The sequence below is a fragment of the Nuphar pumila genome, chromosome 12 (genome assembly GCF_984573655.1).
Source record: "Nuphar pumila chromosome 12, dmNupPumi1.hap1.1, whole genome shotgun sequence".
Lineage (NCBI taxonomy): Eukaryota > Viridiplantae > Streptophyta > Magnoliopsida > Nymphaeales > Nymphaeaceae > Nuphar > Nuphar pumila.
In genome coordinates, this window is record NC_143260.1 from 14,102,812 (window position 1) to 14,121,573 (window position 18,762).

Below are 18,762 nucleotides of genomic sequence, written 5' to 3' on the forward strand. Positions count from 1 at the left end.
AGAAACCGAGCTTTCTCCCTACCTATATTCATTTTATGCATGCTAAACTACGTATTTTTGCAGTTTACGCAACGGAGCCCGTTCGCGCCCCGCGAACTAAACCGACAATCACTTACGTTCGTAGAAGACTCCATCCTCGCAACACCCCAAGGTAGGAGAAGTTGCACAAGGACTTAAATAATTAAATCAAGCTTAAATAATTGATAATCGAAAGGACTTAATGATATATTTATATACTTATATGTATATAAGTACACTTTTAAATCAAGGACGCGGTTTCGCGATCCTTGTCCTTTGCTTTCGCATTTCAGTTTGCCGTCGCGCTTTGCGCCCAGGCTTTTACTTTCGTATTTACTGCTTATTGTCTTTTAATTCAAGGACGCGGTTTCGCGGTCCTTATCCTTTGCTTACGCACTTTCTGTTTCTGTTGCCGTCGCGCTTTGCGCCCAGGCTTTTGCTTTCATAGTTACTATTTACTGTCTTTTAATTCAAGGACGCGGTTTCGCGATCCTTGTCCCTTGCTTTCGCAGTTCCTGTTTGCCGTCGCGCTTCGCGCCCAGGCACTTCCTTTTCGCATTATTATCTTTTGTTTCTTTTCCTTGCCATAGACTCAGTGTATTCGAGAGGTATACATATTCCTCTTTCCACCCGATATGTTTTGGGAAAACCCTTGATTTGGGGCAAGACCAAGTTGTTGGGTGATAGGTTCCTTTGTGAAACCCATTTACCAACACCAGTGTCGTGACTTACATAGCACCCAGACACTGCGTCATCGGATGTCAGATTCGAGAAAATCACATGCCTTATGTTGGCAAGATTGTGTGTGGTTTCGAAAGATTTGATATGTTAAAATAGTTTTTAAAAACATTATATCTTTGCGAAACACACTCCCGAGGCTCCTATTAAGGACCTGTATCCCTTTTCTCGTAAGTGTACTTCTTAAACATGCGAGACATGTTAGTACTACGATGATTGGATGAGAGAGTCTTATGACCTCGATTAATGCTTAGTGCAGGTTGTTGAAAACACATATAAGAGTGGGATCGCCTTCATAGGCAAGATGCTCGTTTCGGTCTAATGGACCAGAGCATGAAGAATGAGGCAACGGCTAAGAAACCCCGTCGCGCTCAATTCAACCTTGCTTCGTCAAGAGAGAGGACGAAGGGTACCAACTCCGATAGACAGTCCATTTATGGCTTTCAAAAAGGGCAAAAGACCCGTTTTTCCCCAGTCATCGGAGGTTAGGGGGAGGGATAGGGGCTACATAAGTTAGCCTAACACTTCTGCAGAAGTTGGATGCATCCCTATCAGGCCTTAGAGACTTACTCTTTCGACCATCGGTCGTCTCCATAGGAATAAGATTCTGTCAGACAACCGAGGTATATTAAAATACTTAACATAATGAACACTCGGCTTGGACTCGACTGTTTCGACTCACGTGCCATGTATGTACCCGCATGGTCGGTTATCAAGTAATAACTAAATTGAGCATGCACACCCTTTTCAGTTTGTTGTACTTAGCTTATTCCTCCAGTCTATCTGCTTAGTTTGTTCGTTACTACCTGCTGCATAAATTATCTATGCCTAATTTAGTTCTTTCTGTCTTTGTACTCTCCTGCTAGTTTTTCGCAAAGCTAACCCATTTCATGGGCACAGGTGACGATTAGGTGCATCAGGCGATGACGCGACTGCGAGATGATTTAAGGATCCACTGTTTCTGCTCGTAGTGTTTCTCCTGGACATTTTTGGTTTTTGATACGGTTTTCCCTTGAGGAAACCCAAATTTTGTACAAACTTATTACTCTCTTCAAATAGAAGGAATGGTTTCCTAAGTATTATTGCAGATCGTCCATGGTAAATCTTTGTTTTCTCGCTAACGTGCCCAAGGTTGTCAAACCCGTCTTTTTTCTTTTAAAAGAAATCGTTTCCGCTGATTTAGAAATAAACTCTATAAAGAAAAGGTATTTTCCAACTATTTCAAGGAATTTATAAGGTTCGAAATTTTGGGGCGTTACACGTTTCCCTTTAATGGGGGACACGCTTCCCTTTAATATGAAGCACGCTTCCCATCACGCATCCCCCTCGCTTTCCCAACGCTTCCCCCTCGCTTCCCCTGTTTTTTTCAATTTTTTGTATTTTTTATTTTTATTTTTTATTTTTTTCGCTTCCCCCTCGCTTCCGAGACGCTTCCTAGGTCGCTTCCGAGACGCTTCCCGAATCGGTCCTAAGTGGTCCCACGCTTCCCCGCTTCCTAAAATTTTGAAAGTGCCTCGCTTCCCGCTCCCGCTTCCCGTATCGCTTCCCGCTCCCGCTTCTTCAACTGGCAACCATGGTCATAACAGCAAAAAAAAATCAGAGTTTACTAACAGTCCATAGGTGTAGGTATGAATATGATTATCAGCCAATGTATCACTCGGTCCAGATCTGCATGTTCAAGAGCAGACTTGATCCGGTCAAATCTGACTACAGGAGGGAAATCGGTAGACAAACCCGATCTGCATGCTTGGAACACTTTAGATCTGGGTCGGATCTGCATACATATATATATGTTACAGATTTGAACCAGATCTGCAAACATAATTACATGCTGCAGATCTGTTCTGCATGCTTGAAACACCTAGCAGATCTGGGTCGGATCTGCATACATGTATATATGTTGCATATCTGAACAAGATCTGCAAACATAACTACATGCTGCAAATCTGTTCCAGATCTACATGCATGTATATACATATGCTGCAGGGCAAGCACAACAGAACAAAAAAAGTGTCTATTAGCTGCATGCATGAATCATAAGATCCATTGACAAAAATAGGCTGAGATCATGAACCTAAATAAATTTCTTTTTGTCAAAAAGATAACAGAACAAGTATATGCCGATTTCATATGAGAAAAAAGATATTATACATGAAAGTGAAGTGCATGTTTAAGATGTATCAACCGAATCTATATCATGAACATATACATATTTTTTTTGATGAGTATTAAAACCCAGCCTATGCCAAAATCGGCGGGGTAAAAAAAAAAAGATATATATATATATATATATATATATATATATATATATATATATATATATTCAACATAAAAAGGGGTTTGGATGCAGAAATCGGCAGCACGTATGTAACTCCACGAATACTTGATATTAAATCCTTGTTCAAATATAATAAAAAAATTGTTGGTATGGTTACATCAACTAAGGATAAACAAAATCGTAATTCGAAACATAGGTTTAAACATGATTCTAGATTTCAGATTTTTATTTTTCCTTTGATAATATTACATGAATTTGATTTAACCCATTTCTCCCCGTTCAAATCTAAAGAGGAATCGGTACCTTGGTTAGGAAGTGGAAAAAACCCGAAGAATCGTCGGACAATAAGCACGGGAGATGGATTCTTTCTCTCCTTCCTCTTCTCCTCTCTTTCTTTCTTTCTTTTCTTTCTTTTCCCTTTTTCCTTCTCTCTCCCCCCCCTCTCTCTCTAGAAAACAAAATCTAGAGAGAGACGAGTTAGACCCTTATAATTTTTTTTTTGTCTTCTAGAGAGAGGGTGCCGTCCCCTCAAGTGTCTATCTTTTAGAAGATAGAGTTCTACCAAATGTAGAACTCTATCTCTCTCTAACTTCTATTTATCCTCTTATTATCTTTTATATATATATTTAATTAATTAGCGATCTATCTAGAACATCTAGAACACCTAACTAGATAGAGTTCTACTCCACGTAGAACTCCACCTTATCCAATAAATACAAATTTCGAAATTTAATTAATTAATATTTTCATTAATTAATTAATATTTAATTATTAAATAATTAATTTTTAGAATATTCTAGAGGATGTTGCCACCTCTAGAAGTCCTCTCATAGCAAAATTCTCTCTTAATTTAACCTTTAAATTGATTTTAAAGCTTTAAATTTGTTACTCTTGGTTTTCGGATCCGGATCCAAGATCCAAATCCATATCCAAAATCCATATGGATCCCAACCCGAACCAGATCTTAGTTAATATGGGTCTTAGACTGGGTCTTGATCTATATCAACTCGGATCAGATCCGATTTGATCTAGAAAATGGTAAAAATAGAGGCAAGTCATTTTTGAAAAACGCAATTTTCGGGCCAACCGTAACTCGATTTTAGAAAAACAAAATACCAATGTTCTTAGAGTTACGAGACACATCTAACAGTATACTTACCTGATTTTTGCATTTGAATTTCGCTTGATTATAAAGGTTAAAAACAAAAAATTTCTCAAATATTATTCACCTTATTTTGGTCTTGCCAGTGAGCCTTGGACCACGCCCAGACTCAGCTGATGACGTCACCTATAATTGAGGATATTTTCTATGATTTTTTTATCAACTTTATAAAACACTTAGCCAAAATTTTAGAAATTCAGAATTTAAAACTATAAAATATACACAATATTACAAAAGAGGAGGGAAGGAAGAAAAGAAGGAAGGAAAGAAAGAGGAAAGGAAGGGAGAAAAAAAGGAAAGAAAGAGGAAAGGAATGAAGAAAAGGTAAGGGAAGAAAGAAAAGAAGGAAGAAATGAAAGAGAAAGGGAAAGAAGAAAAAAAGAAAGAAAGAAAAGGGAAGAAAGAGGGAAAGGAGGCTTTACATTTATTTATTTATTTTATTTTTTTCTATTTTTTTTCATTTTGTTTTTTAAATTCTGAGATTTTCTTGAGATTTATTAGAAAACTGATAATATCCTGATATTATACCTCGCTGAGATATAGCTGATACCCATATTTGTGACTAGGATGCAGAGTCAATTATTGTTGTTGTCCTCATAAATTTATTTACTCTAATTTATCAACGTGCTAGTAAAATTTATTGTATTCTGTTTTTGCCCTCATCTTTTTCTGAAAGGCTATGTCACATGGATATGTATGTGGGAGCGGGACATGATGCAGATTCACCTGAATGATTCAACAATTTTTAATAATTAGGACATGGGGACACTGTACACACATAGTTGTATGTATGTGTGTGCGTATGTATGAGACAACTATTCTAAATCGCTATAATGAGGGACAACAAATAATGGAAGTAAATTGAAATTGAAATTTAATGTAGTTGATGACAGATTTTAAAAGAAAAAGAATTCAAGTGAATATGAAATAAGTAAATAAGATCATAAAGGAAAATGGATAAGGTTAATGACTCAATGCGGACTGTGTGAAACAGGTTTGACCGTGCCGATGAAGTGTCCGGGTGTTGTATTGCGTCGATACAGGATACACATGCTAAGTGTCTATGTGGCATAGCTGAAAGGCAAACTCCTTTTTCCTAATTTGCATTAGAAAAGTTTTCTATGTTGATACATATGTTTGGCCCAAATTTGAAATTGGCCTAAGGAATAAGAACCTCGACTCATGTGGGTTCAATTCAATTGCCAACTAGGCATGTGTAAATGCAGTCAAGGCTGACCTCTTTCTGCCATGGACGTATTTGATCCTAACCAGACTTAAACTGTACTGACCAAGGTGGCACCCACATCTAACTACTTGAAGTTGATCATAATCCACATTGGTTTGGCACCAGTTGACATATATTATGTAATGAAATGACTGTAAGGAAATGAGTTCCTCCAACACTCGAAAGAGTTCCACCAAATCACCAAAATGAGCACCTAAAAGCCACAAATGGGTTCTCACACAAAACCCACCAAAAGTGGCTAACACAAGAATTAAAAATAATATTTTTATTGATAATGAACCATGCAAGAAGCATACGTGTGTGAGGGGGGTTTCACCCCTTTATATACACAATCCAAAGACTCCCCAAAGAGATGTTGGGGGAGGCCCAACAGCTCTAAATAGAGCCATTGAACCTTCCCAACGTCTCTTGAGTTGACTAGTCCACATTTGTTGACTAGTTGAATTCAAACCAAAAAATTAAAAAGCTAAAAAGCTAAACTAACCTATATATATATATATATATATATATATATATATATATATATATATATATATATATATATATATATATATATATATATATATATAAACATTGCTCCTCAAACTTATGGTTGGATAGCCGAAAGTATTCAAGAAAAAGTAAAATCTAGGAGCAAAGAGATTTTTAGTGAAGAAATCCACCAATTGATATTCGAAAGTAACATATGTAAGATCAATAATGCCATGTAGATACTCCTTTCGTACATAGTTACAGTCTATTTCAATATGCTTGGTACGTTCATAAAAGGTTCGATTGTTGACAATATAGATGAAACTTTTGTTGTTATAATACATCCATGATGCTCGTTTAATCTTGACTCCCATGTCAGCCAACAATCTTCTTAGCCAAACCACTTCCATAGTGGTTGTAGCCATGGTTCAGTATTCTCTATCAGTTGAAGAGCGAGACCTTCTGCTGCATCTTATACTTCCATAAGATCAACGAGTCACCTAAAAACACACAAAACTAGTGGTTGAGTGTCGGTTATTGGAATCACCTCCCCAGTCAATATTAGTATAAGTAGTTAAATCTAATGATGAAGAAGCAGACAAAAAAAGTCTTCAAAAAATAAATGTTTTAATATATCTAATAATACACAAAACTTCTCCCATATAGGAGTATGCTGAAACTAGCTTGCTGTGTAAACAACATGTGCTATGTCAGGTCTCATAATTGAAAGATAATGAAGTGCCCCGATAAGCTATCTGTACGGTGTCAGATTTTTTAGTGGTTTTTCATCATCAATTCTCATCTTAGTATTGATAAATTCGGGAGTGCCAACCTTCTTATTATATGAGATTCTAGACCTGACAACAATATCTAGATCAAATTTAGATTGAGTCAACAAATAACCTCTAGAAGAATAGGCAACTTCTATGCTAAGAAAATATTTAAAAAAACTCAAATCAGTCATTTCAAAATGTGTTTTGAGAAGTTTCTTAATGGTTTCAAATCCCTGTTTGTCCCTTCCGATGATGATCATGTTATCTACGTAGAGGAGAAAAATAATAATACCTGCATCGTAAATCTTAATAAACAAAGCTGTTTTAGTTAGGCAAGATTGAAATCCAACATCAAGCATAACTTGACTTAACCTGTCATACCAAGCCTTTGGTGCTTGTTTAAGACCATACATGACTTTATTTAAACGAAAAACTTTTCTTTTATGAATACTTATACTAGGCGGTGCTTCCATATAAACTTCTTCAACCAAATTCTTATTAAAAAATGCATTCTTGACATCCATATGATATATTGGCCATCTTCTCAGAGAGGCAAGGGCTACTAATGTAACGCCTCAAAATTTAAACGTGTTTTAAAAAACATTGACGAAAAACCTTTCAAGTATTAAAGTTTTTACTTTTAAAAATCGACAACGGAAGCAATTTAGAAATGAGCACAAGTTACCAAATTTTGGGTACGTTAGCCGAAAAATCATCATTTCACATGAAACGACTACTTAAAGGAAGTGAGGAAATAAAACAATAGATTATTAATAAAATCTGCAGTTTATTACAAAATGAGCATTTTCCTACTATCTAATAATCTAAAGAAAAACTCAAAACTCAGAGTCAAGACGCCAGCAAAAAGAAGGAAAATCTTGAGCCATGTTGTATTACGCTGTCGACCGCCTGTGAAGTCCTACTCATCACCTGCCCATGAAATGAGTCAGTTTCATAACAAACTAGTAGGTGCATGAATAAACAATGTAGAATAAAATAAAGCAGGACATTCATGAGATAAGCAATTTATTACATTAGAAACAACAAGTACAATATGTAATCTACTCTAGCAGGTACAACATATGCAAAGATCTATTGTCTTGAAACAATTATAACAACATTTCGAGTAGTATAAATCTCAATCATCTACAACTTATTATGAAAATGATATTCTTTAAGTTCTGATATTAACTGGCCTGTGGGTACGCACAGACGCGAAACGTAAAAACAGTCGAGACCGATCCGGGGGTTTATTATGTCAGGTGTTTTTCATTAACCCGGATGGCTGACTGAGTCCGCTCTTAAGGGGACGATCAGTGACTAAGAGAGTAAATCTCCAAAGGCATTCGTGGCCCATGGATGCATCCAACTTCTGCAGAAGTACCTGAAAGTTACCACCTAGGATAATTTATGGTAATCCCAATTCCTTTAATTTCGATGACTGGGTAAGTCGAGTTTTTTGCCTGTAGGGTGGTTTTTAACAACCTGTCCATCAGAGTTTTTGTACCATCCATCCTCTCCCTTGATGAACCGTGAAAGTCGAATGGATACGACGGGGGTTTCTTAACCGCCGCCCCATTCTACATGCTCTGGTCTGTTAGACCCACTCGAGTATCTTGCGTGTGTAGGCGAGTTGTCACCATTTATGTGATCTCTGCATTGTGCCATATGCACGCATCGAGGTTGCCACAACCTCCTCATCTAAACATCGTAACACCAACATGACATATTTGTCTAAAAGTACGATCGTACCTGCCTGAAGGTATGATTACGATGAGAGGACAAACTTTTAATGTCTTGCAATTCCTTCAGTTCATACATGATATGCATTGCTTTTTAAGCATTTGGCCTATGAAGGCCGACATTATTATTTCATTTATTTCAATAAAGTGCTTGTTGCCCACTTCGAGGTACTCAATGACCTCTCATACTTCTTTTCGTAATATTTGTATCATATCTATCTTAAGGTCCAGTTACGATAGCAAACTTGTGGGTTTCTCGATGGATAACCCATCACAGTATCTTATAAAATCGGTAATTTACTTAGCATGCTCAAATACTATGTCATAAGAAATCTTAAACGGGTCTTGAGATCGCCGTGGATCCAATCATTTCTTTTGAGTAACCGACTCGGGGTACCATTAGTTGCATCTAGCAACACATAACTAGATCACAAGCTTTATAAGCAGAAATTCATTCTCGAGGAGTCAACCTTGCACAAGGAAACACCTCCTCTCGACTTTTAGTGCTTGTACACAATTTCACACCTTTCTAAAATGGGCAAAATGTGGTACGTGCACCTGCATACCCTACGAGACTTGCCTGAGGGTGGCAACAAGATTCATCATGCACTAACAAGCAGGGCATCTACAGTAAAATCACAACAATGAGCAAGTACAAAAACATAGTACTAGGGATTTCTGTAGAAATGAGTCTACCCATATAGCATACATCAAACATGTAATTTCAACGAAGTAAGAATGAGGAAACACAAAACAGGTAATCACAAGTTAAATAATCCTACAGGTAAGCATGTATACAAAATAAATTATTCTATCTCAGAATCTTTATATCTTATTTCATTCATCCAAAATCCTCGTGCGACTTTCCCCTACCTCGGGATGTTGTGTAGTTGTGTGCGCCTAAGAGTGTAAATGATACGGGGGTCGGGCCGCGGAGCACGAACGGGACCCGTTGCATAAATCTGCAAGAGTGTGAGAGCTATTATGCCATAATGTTCCAAAAGAACAGAAGGGCAGTGGTAAGGCCTGCCCTGTCGGTGGAAAGCATGAGCGACAAGGGTTGAGACTCCTGTCGTACGGAATCTGATGCGTGGCAGGGGTCAAGGCCTCTGCTTACGAGGAAAGAATTGAGTGGCAGGGGCCCAAAACCCCTACCTGACAAAACAGCGAACAACAGGGGCCTCGACCCCTGCATGCCAAACAACGAATGACAGGGGCCTCAGCCCCTGCCTCAAGAAAGCAACAAATGGCAGGGAACTCGGCTCTTGCCTGACAATACTGAATGGCAATGAATGGCAGGGGCCTTGGCCCCTGCCTGACAAAATGGCAAACGGACGACAGGGGCCTCGACCCCTACCTACCAAAACAACGAATGGCAGGGCCCCCGGCCCCTGCCTGACAGAACAATGGCGAAAAAAAGGAAAAAGGTCATGGCAGGGACCGCCGCCACCCTGCCAGCCCCCCCCCCCCACACACACACAACGCAAAGAAAAGAAGGGGGGGGGGGGCGTCGGTCCCCTGCCACCCTTCAGGTAGGCACAAGGGGAGTGGGAGGGCACGACAGGGGCCGTGCGCCGCCTGTCGGCCTCTCGGCAAACCCTCAAGGAGAGGGAAAAGAGGGAGGGCACGACAGGGGCCATCGGCCTCCTGCCGGTCTCCCGTCAAGACGATAGAGAGAGGGAGGAGAAGGGAGAGGCACGGTAGGGGGGCGACGGCCTCCTGTCGGCCTTCTGACAACAGAGGAAGAAGAAGAGAATAAGGGGGGAAAAGGGCGTACCTGGGGGAGGATCGACGACGTCGGCGTTGGTGTCGTGAGCAGGGAACGACAAGAGGGTCGACGCAAGGAGAGCGAGGAGGAGGAGACTCGAGAGGGAGGTGCATCCATCCTCCCCTCCTGTGATGCTCTTAAAGAGCTCGGGGAGGGGCGACAATCGGGGAAACCCTCAAGGGTTTCCCTTATCTTGTCGAAGGGTTGGAGCGACACGGGTGGGGTGCAGCGCACAGGGGAGAGGGTTTTCTTAAAAACCCTTTCTTCTGCGTCGGGTTTTAAAACCCTAACGAGGATGGGCGCGGGTCGGGTCCAGACCTGACCCGGGTCCGATATATATTTTTTTTCACGTGGGTTTTACAACTAAGGTTCTAACTGTGACCATCCTAGCAACTAGGGCAAATGTCTTACTCTTGGAAATATCACTTGGCAACTAATCTGACTTTGTACCTTGAAAGAGTTTCATCACTGTTAGTTTTTACCTTATACACCCATCGACAACCTATAGGTTTCTTTACTGGGAGAATATCTTGAATAGTCCAAGTATTTACCTTTTTTAAGGCATCTAACTCTACCTTCATGGCTTCTACCCATTCAGAATGTTCTTTTGCTTGAGCATAGGTTGATGGTTCTATATAAAAATATATTAATGCAATGTAGGCTTGGTGCTTTGGTGAGAATGAATCATAAGACACAAATTTTCCCAAAGGTTTTGATACTCTAGATGGCCTTCTAGTTTCTATATGGTTTTCATTATTAATATATTTTTCAAGGGCACATGGATGTTCATAATTGTTACGCTTGGAATATTGAATACAACTTTTCTCTTCTCTAATCTCATTATCACCATATGGTTCTTTACTTACTATATAATTTCTAACTTCCTAATCTTCATCAAGATCAACATCACAATCGTCATACTTTGGAATTAGATCCAACAAGAAAGAATACTCAGTTATTTTTTTAGATTTCTCAATTTCAAAAAACTTTTTTTTCTAAAGACATATTTCTTTAAACATATAGCTTTTTATTTCTGAAATCAAAGCATCTATAACCTTTTTGGTTATTCACATATCTCAAAAAGACACATGGAATAGCATGAGGGGAAAGTTTATCATTCTTATAAGTATAAACAAAACATTTACACCCAAAGATTCTTAAACTAAAATAATAAAAAATTAGTTTGAAAAGTTTTTCAATTGGTAATACATTTTTTAAAGAGGCAAATAACATTCTGTTAATGAGATAAACTGTAGTTAATGTGGCTTCAACGAAAAAATCTTTAGGTATTTGGTTTAATAAACAAAGTTTTTGTGGTTTCTATGATATGCCTATGCTTTCTTTCAGCTAAACCATTTTGTTGTAAAGTGTAAGGACAAGATTTTTGATGTGTAATACCATTTAAATCTAGGTAATCTTTAAATTCTTTTGATAAAATTCTCCCCCTAAATCATTGTAAAAGATAGAGATCATTTTTAAATTTATTTTTTTACTAAATTGTGAAATATTTAAAAATGTGAAAAAACTTTAGATTTGTGTTTAAGAAAATAAATCCAAGTATGTGTAGTGAAATCATTAACAAATATTACATAATATGCAAACCCATCCTTAGAAAGGTGTTGGGCCCCAACTATCTGAATGTATTAATTCAAGTGATCATATAGCGATAACAATTCTTTCTTGAAATGACAATATCTTCATTTTGCCAATAATACAATCTTCACATGTAAAATTTTTAAAATTACAAAAAAATTTCATCTTTGGAAAATATTGAATTTTGGATACATTAAGGTGGCCAAGTCTTTTATGCTATAAATCCAAATCTAGATTCTGAACATTACAACAAAAAATATTCTTTAGTATTTCCAAAAAATTCTTCTTGTATAAACCTCTTTCTCTATGGCCTTCTCCAATCAGCTTCTCTGATTGGCGATCATGCACCCGACAACCAATAGAGGAAAAGAAAACATTACACCCTTGGTCAAATAATTAAGAAACAGACAAAAGATTTAAATTTAATTTAGGAATATATCTAATTTTTGGAATATAAAACTTTTTTGAATTTTGAGAAATATTTTAAAAATTTCCTATTCCTTTTATCTCAAGAGATGTCCTATTAGCAGTAAACACATTTGACCCACTTAAGTTATACCATTTGGATAAGATATCACCATTTGACGTCATGTGAAATGAGACACCTGGGTTAAGAAGTCAAAGAGATTTACCGAGATCAGTGATGTCAAAGGAAGATACCGCGACTCCAATTGATGGAGCTCCTTTGAGTAAATGTTGAAGAACCTCTACTAGTTGAGTCAAGGACATGTTCCCAATAGATGATTCTTGTGTAGTTTTGAACTTACTTGATTCTTGTGCTACCGTGGCTACCTTCTTCTCATAAGGTCTTTTCAACTTAGGGCAATAGCTTTTGACGTTTCTCGGTTCATGACACTACTAATAAACCAAGACATAATCTTGGCATGCCCCATACTCCACTCCTTATAGCAGACCATTGCATTGGTTTTTTCCACCTTCGTAAGAAGTACTTTCTCACCTTCTATTTTCGTGCAGATTAGTTTGGGTTCCGGATCGGTCCCATCCACTAGTTCCCACTTTCTTCATATGAGGTGCTTCATAATTAAAGCCCATGTTACATAGTTTGAGTCATTGGGTTTGATGGGTTTTAAAGTAACATTTTCATTGTTATCCATTTTACAAGAGCTAAATAAGATAGAACAAGAAGAAGAAAAAAAGATAGAGAAGAGGAAGAAAAAGAAGAGAGAAGAAAAGACAAGGTCAAGATCATGATCACTCCACCACCGATGATGAGAACAAACACTCCTTCACTTGAAGCACAATCATGATCTCACTAGCACTTGAATAGAATTTGTAAAAGAGCTTCAACACTTTCAAATTTTGAGTAGCACGATTCCCAATTCACAAAAAATAATTTCATCTTGATCATCAAGCTCTGATACCATGTAAGAAAATGAGTTCCTCCAAAAGATGTTCACCAAATCATAAAAAAATGGACACTCATAAGATTTTCACCAAAACACCAAAATGAACACTCAAAAGCCACAAATGGGTTCACACACAAAACCCACCAAAAGTGGCTAACACAAGAATTAAAAATAATATTTTTATTGATAATGAACCATGCAAGAAGCATACATGTGTGAGGGGTTTCATCCCTTTATACACACAATCCAAAGAGTCTCCAAAGAGACATTGGGCCTTCCCAATGTCTCTTGAGTTGACTAGTCAACATTTGTTGACTAGTTGAATTCAAACCAAAAAAGTAAAAAGCTAAAAAACTAAACTAACCTAGTTACTAAACCTAGTTATATATATATGTATGTACAAAATACATATACATTGTATATGTATATATTTTTAACAATGACCTCCACGAGGTACAAGAAACCACTATGGGCACTAAGGGCCAAATACAAGCCACAAAGGACAATATCACAAGCCTCTAAGGGCATGCTCAAGTGCACAAGGCACAAGCTCACAATCACAACAGGGAACATACTTAAAAATATTAATTTTATTAATAAAATGCTCTTCAAGCGAAAACACATACAATGGACAAGATACCCATATTTATATACAAAAGAGAGAGGTGAGAGACAGCTATACTTGCCGTTAGGCTCTAAAGTAGCTGTTAGACTAGTTGTTAGGCTCTAAAGGAGCTGTTAGACTAGTCTTTAGGCATGCCTAATGGCTACTTTAAGAAGTAGCTCAAATAATAATAAAAACATAAAATACAAAAGATGAAAATTACATATTTAATAAATAGGAATGATAGGGTGCTCCCGGAGTACCTACTCCCACCTAATAGAAGCTTCAAATTTTTCTAAATTTTTGAGCTTTTTTGTTGATAAGACCTTATAGATATGATCTACAATTATTATTTAGTGGAAAACAAGTTTTGGATCATGTGATTAGGACATGCATGTATGTTTCTTAAGATCTTCAAAATCGATGGCTCATAATGTACCAAAATTTTTTGACTTAAAAAATCCGATTTTTATGTCCAAAAAACATGATAAAAAACATTATTCCTATCAAATAATCTATGTTGAATACATCTATATGGTCTGATTGAGAAGATGCAACATAGAACTATGATTTCCAATAGGTGGGAGTAGGTGCTCCTGGAGCACTGTAGCGTTACTCATAAAAAAAAATATATATATATATTTATATGAATAATATATATATATATATTTATATGCATAAAATATATATATATATATATATATATATATATATATATATATATATATATATATATATATATACAAATATACGTACATGTATACTATCACACACACATATACATCAAATATTTTACATATTCACCAAAGAACTGGTCTTTTGACTTTTGTAATCCGTTATACTGCTAACTGCTATTCTCTGCTTATAATACTTTCTGCTCCCGTCACCTTTCTATTATTCTTCATTCAATGAATTTTATTGTTTACAAAAAGAATCTACATGGGCATCTTCATCAAAATGGAGTGATGCATACTGATTTGAATGTGTCAGAGATGCTGGGGTTAACTATCAGATCTGGACTTATTTGAGCCAATCTAGGTGAAATGTACATGAAATTTCAGCCTAACTCGTTGTGCTAGCCTAGGTCCATTTGGTGTGGGTTTGCCTGTATTTGTATTGGATCCTTTGCATGCCTGTTGTCTTTTGAACCACCTTTTTAAATATGACTCCACTTGATGCTTGGATCTAGTATATAGACATGATGAGTTCAAGATGAACATATCCTTGGCTTGGTTTCAATTGAACTGTTTCTAGGTTGTAACTCAAACACATAAAGCTCCAGGTAATCATCAAGAATACCTTGGGTCATATCCATGCAGGTTGGGCTTCCTTCCTTGTGGCTCAGATTCTTAGAGATAGATCTAATTGGTTTGGGTGTGTTTGGGTCTCATTTGATTGGAACCAAGTCTATCTAATTCAAAATCCAATTATTGGGACCTTAATGTGGATCAAAGTAGGTCTGATTAAAATCAACACGTGGATTGGGGTAAACTTGAACACACATAGCCCATGACATCAAGCCAGACCTGTGTCCAGGGTTCCATGGCGTGATTCACGTCCTAAGTTTAAGAGCCCGACCTGCTAAACCAATTTCTCTTAACTGAATATCATAAAATGGAACACAGGTGGGAGCTGTGAAGGGAAGATGAGATAAAGTCCAATGGGGATGCATTCCAAAATAAGTGAGTTTTGGGGTTGAATTGATAATTCAAGGGAATGACGGCTGCATGAGATTGGAAAGTAGAGTCAGATGATAAGGAGCTCACTGAAACATAAGTGGTTGTGAGGAGGAAAGTAACAGATAGGCATCCCAAAGAGCCCCGTCAGAACAGGAATAGTGTAAAGGTCAAATAAGTTTTTCTGCATATTTTATTCTACCAACTGTAAATGTAGTTCTGGTTTCTAATTGGGCACCCATTAATGTCAAATTCTTTCAGGTCTAATTAAAAGGTCAAAAATATAATTATGCAATTAGTTTTTATTGGTCTCATATTAGCCATTATCATGAAAGATCCAACATAGGGCTTCATGATGTCAGAAATATGCATCAAAATATTAACATATAAATAATAATTACATAATATTTAATCATGTAGCTAATATCAGCTTATTAACAAATATGAATTATGGAGAGTAGATTCATCATATGTGTCATGAAACTAGTCTGTTAAGCATCATATCAACTAATTACTACAATGTATGAATTAGCCAATTGAACCTTTCACCGTCAGGAGAAGCCTACCTCTGAACTTGTGGAATCTACAGGAATTAAGATTTTAATGTGACAACACAAATCTAATATTGTAACAGTAGTAATTAGAATAACTAGCATATTATATCTTAAGGAAAATTAAGATCAGAATAGGTTATGTACAATATAGAAAATTAAACTGTCTCTATCTCCGTAATTCATATACATGTAATCATGTTTAAAAATCTGAAGAGCAGAAAATATGGTTATGCAATCATGTTTTTTTTTCAATAAGTGGTTTTTCTCGGAACAATATCGGGAGTTTTAAAAATTGAAAAAATATAAAAGTAATAAAAAATAAGAAAATAATAGGTTTTGTATAATTTTTCTTGCAAACACAAAAAGAAAATTAGTTTGCAATTTTTTAAAATACAAAATAAACAAAAGCAAATACAAAAACTGGGTTAAAATATATAAAAATAAGTTTTTTTTTTAAATATCACAAAAATATCATGATAATATCGTGATATTTTAAAAATATTGCAATATTCTGCTGCTATTATTGGCTTATCTTGAATTTCCTATAATATTTGTGATATTTTCAAAATATCAGTGATATCCATGACTATAATACATAAGTGGCTTAAAATAGTTACATGAAAATCCAAACTATGTATAGAGAATGATAAAACCCTATGTTGCTGACTGGAAACTTGGGGCTTCAAATGGGTAAACCACCCTACAAAATTCTAATCAAGTACATCTAAATGGTTCGTTGATGTTTCATTCCTTTTTATTTATGTTCTTAATACATGCCTGCCTTAGAATGAAAGCTTTAGTTTATAATGATTGCTCATAATCTGTGTAGGCAGCTGCTTATGCAAACGGGCACATCAGGGTATATGAGTTGCTGGACCCACTGGAACTAAAGAGATGGCAACTTCAGGTATGACCTTTAATGAGGCTTCTGCATTCTAAGTGATTTTCCATTTCCATTATTGTCATTCATCCTTAGTTCTTGCATTTTTCACAAAAATATTGTTGATGAGTTCGCCCATGCGAGGGGTCAGCTGGATTTGCCCTGAAGTGAAGGGACATCTCAAGTTTGAAACTCGAGGGTTGCATCTTGTGTGCTATGAAGCATAAGGAAAAGCTTTCCTGGCGCATCAAGGGCACCGAAACAGGGCATGGTCAAAGTTGCATCTCTAGTTGATCCATAAAATTGGTGGTTTCTCCTCGGCATTAGAAAAAAAGTGTTGATGAATTCTATGCATTTAAATTTCTGTTATATATATATTGGGCTATGTAATTTGGGTATTTGACCAGGGGTATTTTGGTCATTTTGTACATGTAATAGGTGCTGTCCATTAGGGACAGTTTTGGGCTTTTCTTTTTGTATTTTATCTTTTAGATTAGGGGCTCTATGGTCAATATGATCATAGAGCTGTTGGGGCTCACCAATGGTCATAAATATGACTTCTGGGGAGCTTACGAAATGAGAAGTTCATTTTTATATTTGTGGTCTCTCTCTTTTGAGAGGTTTGTGTGTTAGCCGTTAGTGGCTTTTTTGTATTTGGCCCATAAGTGGGATATGTATTTGTGTATGTGCACATTTGTAGCCACTTTGTGGCCTTGTTGTAGTGCACTTGTTGTTTTAAGCTCTTAAAGGTGTGAGGATTCATAAAGAGAAAGTGTTGAAAGGAGGTGTTGGGAGTTCGGAGCGTGCAAAGAAGCCTACGGTGCATTTACATCAACTTGAGACACCTCCTCCTCTTCTTTTCTCTCTCTCTCTTTCCACTCATTCTTCTCTTCTTTGCCACTATGGATTATGAGTCCGGTTCCCATCAAATTTGATGGGAGGAACTACAATATGTGGGCCGCAATGGTAAAAGGAATTCTTATGGAAAATGATATGTGGCACTTTGTTGATGGTTATGCATTGGAACCATAACCAATTCTCACAATAATAGTTGTTGGAGATGATGGTGGGTTTAAGTAAGAAAGCCTTAAAGGAATTGATAGAGAAAAAGTTATGCTTGTATATAAAAAAACATAAAGAGTGGCAAGTTGACCATGCCAAAGTTCATTTCCTCTTCATGGGCAGTATGCATGAGGAATCTTTTTTCGACATACTTGAATTCGAAAGAGCCTATGAGGCTTGGGAATATGTTAGACAAACATATAGCCAAAAAGATGTGGCTCACAAGTGGGATCTCAAGGATAAAATACATAGTTGCAAACAAGGCAATAAAACTGTGAGAGAATATTATAGTACCCTCAAAAGGGTTTGGGACCAATTAGCTAAACTTGAGCCTATATGGGAAACTCTGAATGATGCTCAAGAATGAAAAAAATACAAGCATGAGTAACAATTGTTCCAATTCTTTAGAGGTCTTAGACCCGAATTTGAGCAAGTTCGGGTCAATATTATTCATAAGGAAAGCCTCTTCCCCTACATGAAGTCTTGGCTCAAGTATGCATGGAAGAGACGAGATTGAAATCTATGTCCGATTCTAAGTAGATTATGGACAATGTTTTATCCGTCTCAAGATCGGGTGCCAATACAAATGTTTACAAACCACCACATTTTTCAAAAGCTTACTATGAGAAGTCTAGATATGATGACCAAGAGGAGCATAATAACATGTCATAATTTTAGAGAATCGGGTCATATCAAGCCATATTGTCTTAAGTTCAAAGGAAGAGAAGACAAAAAATGTGCCATCCGCATGAACGTCTCACGAAGAAAGAAGTGAGACCAATGAAGATTCAAAATCCATTAGAACCATATTCTCTCAAATCATGGAGACC

General features: G+C 36.8%; 1 protein-coding gene across 1 annotated transcript in view; it reads left to right on the plus strand.

The window, feature by feature from the left end:
* Positions 1-18,762, plus strand: part of SEH1H (Transducin/WD40 repeat-like superfamily protein) — a 95,995-nt gene that overhangs the window by 41,361 nt on the left and 35,872 nt on the right. Inside the window, exon 4 of the mRNA XM_089983192.1 lies at positions 16,820-16,897. Coding sequence (XP_089839318.1) covers positions 16,820-16,897 — 78 coding nt within the window. The remainder of the gene's footprint in view (positions 1-16,819; positions 16,898-18,762) is intronic.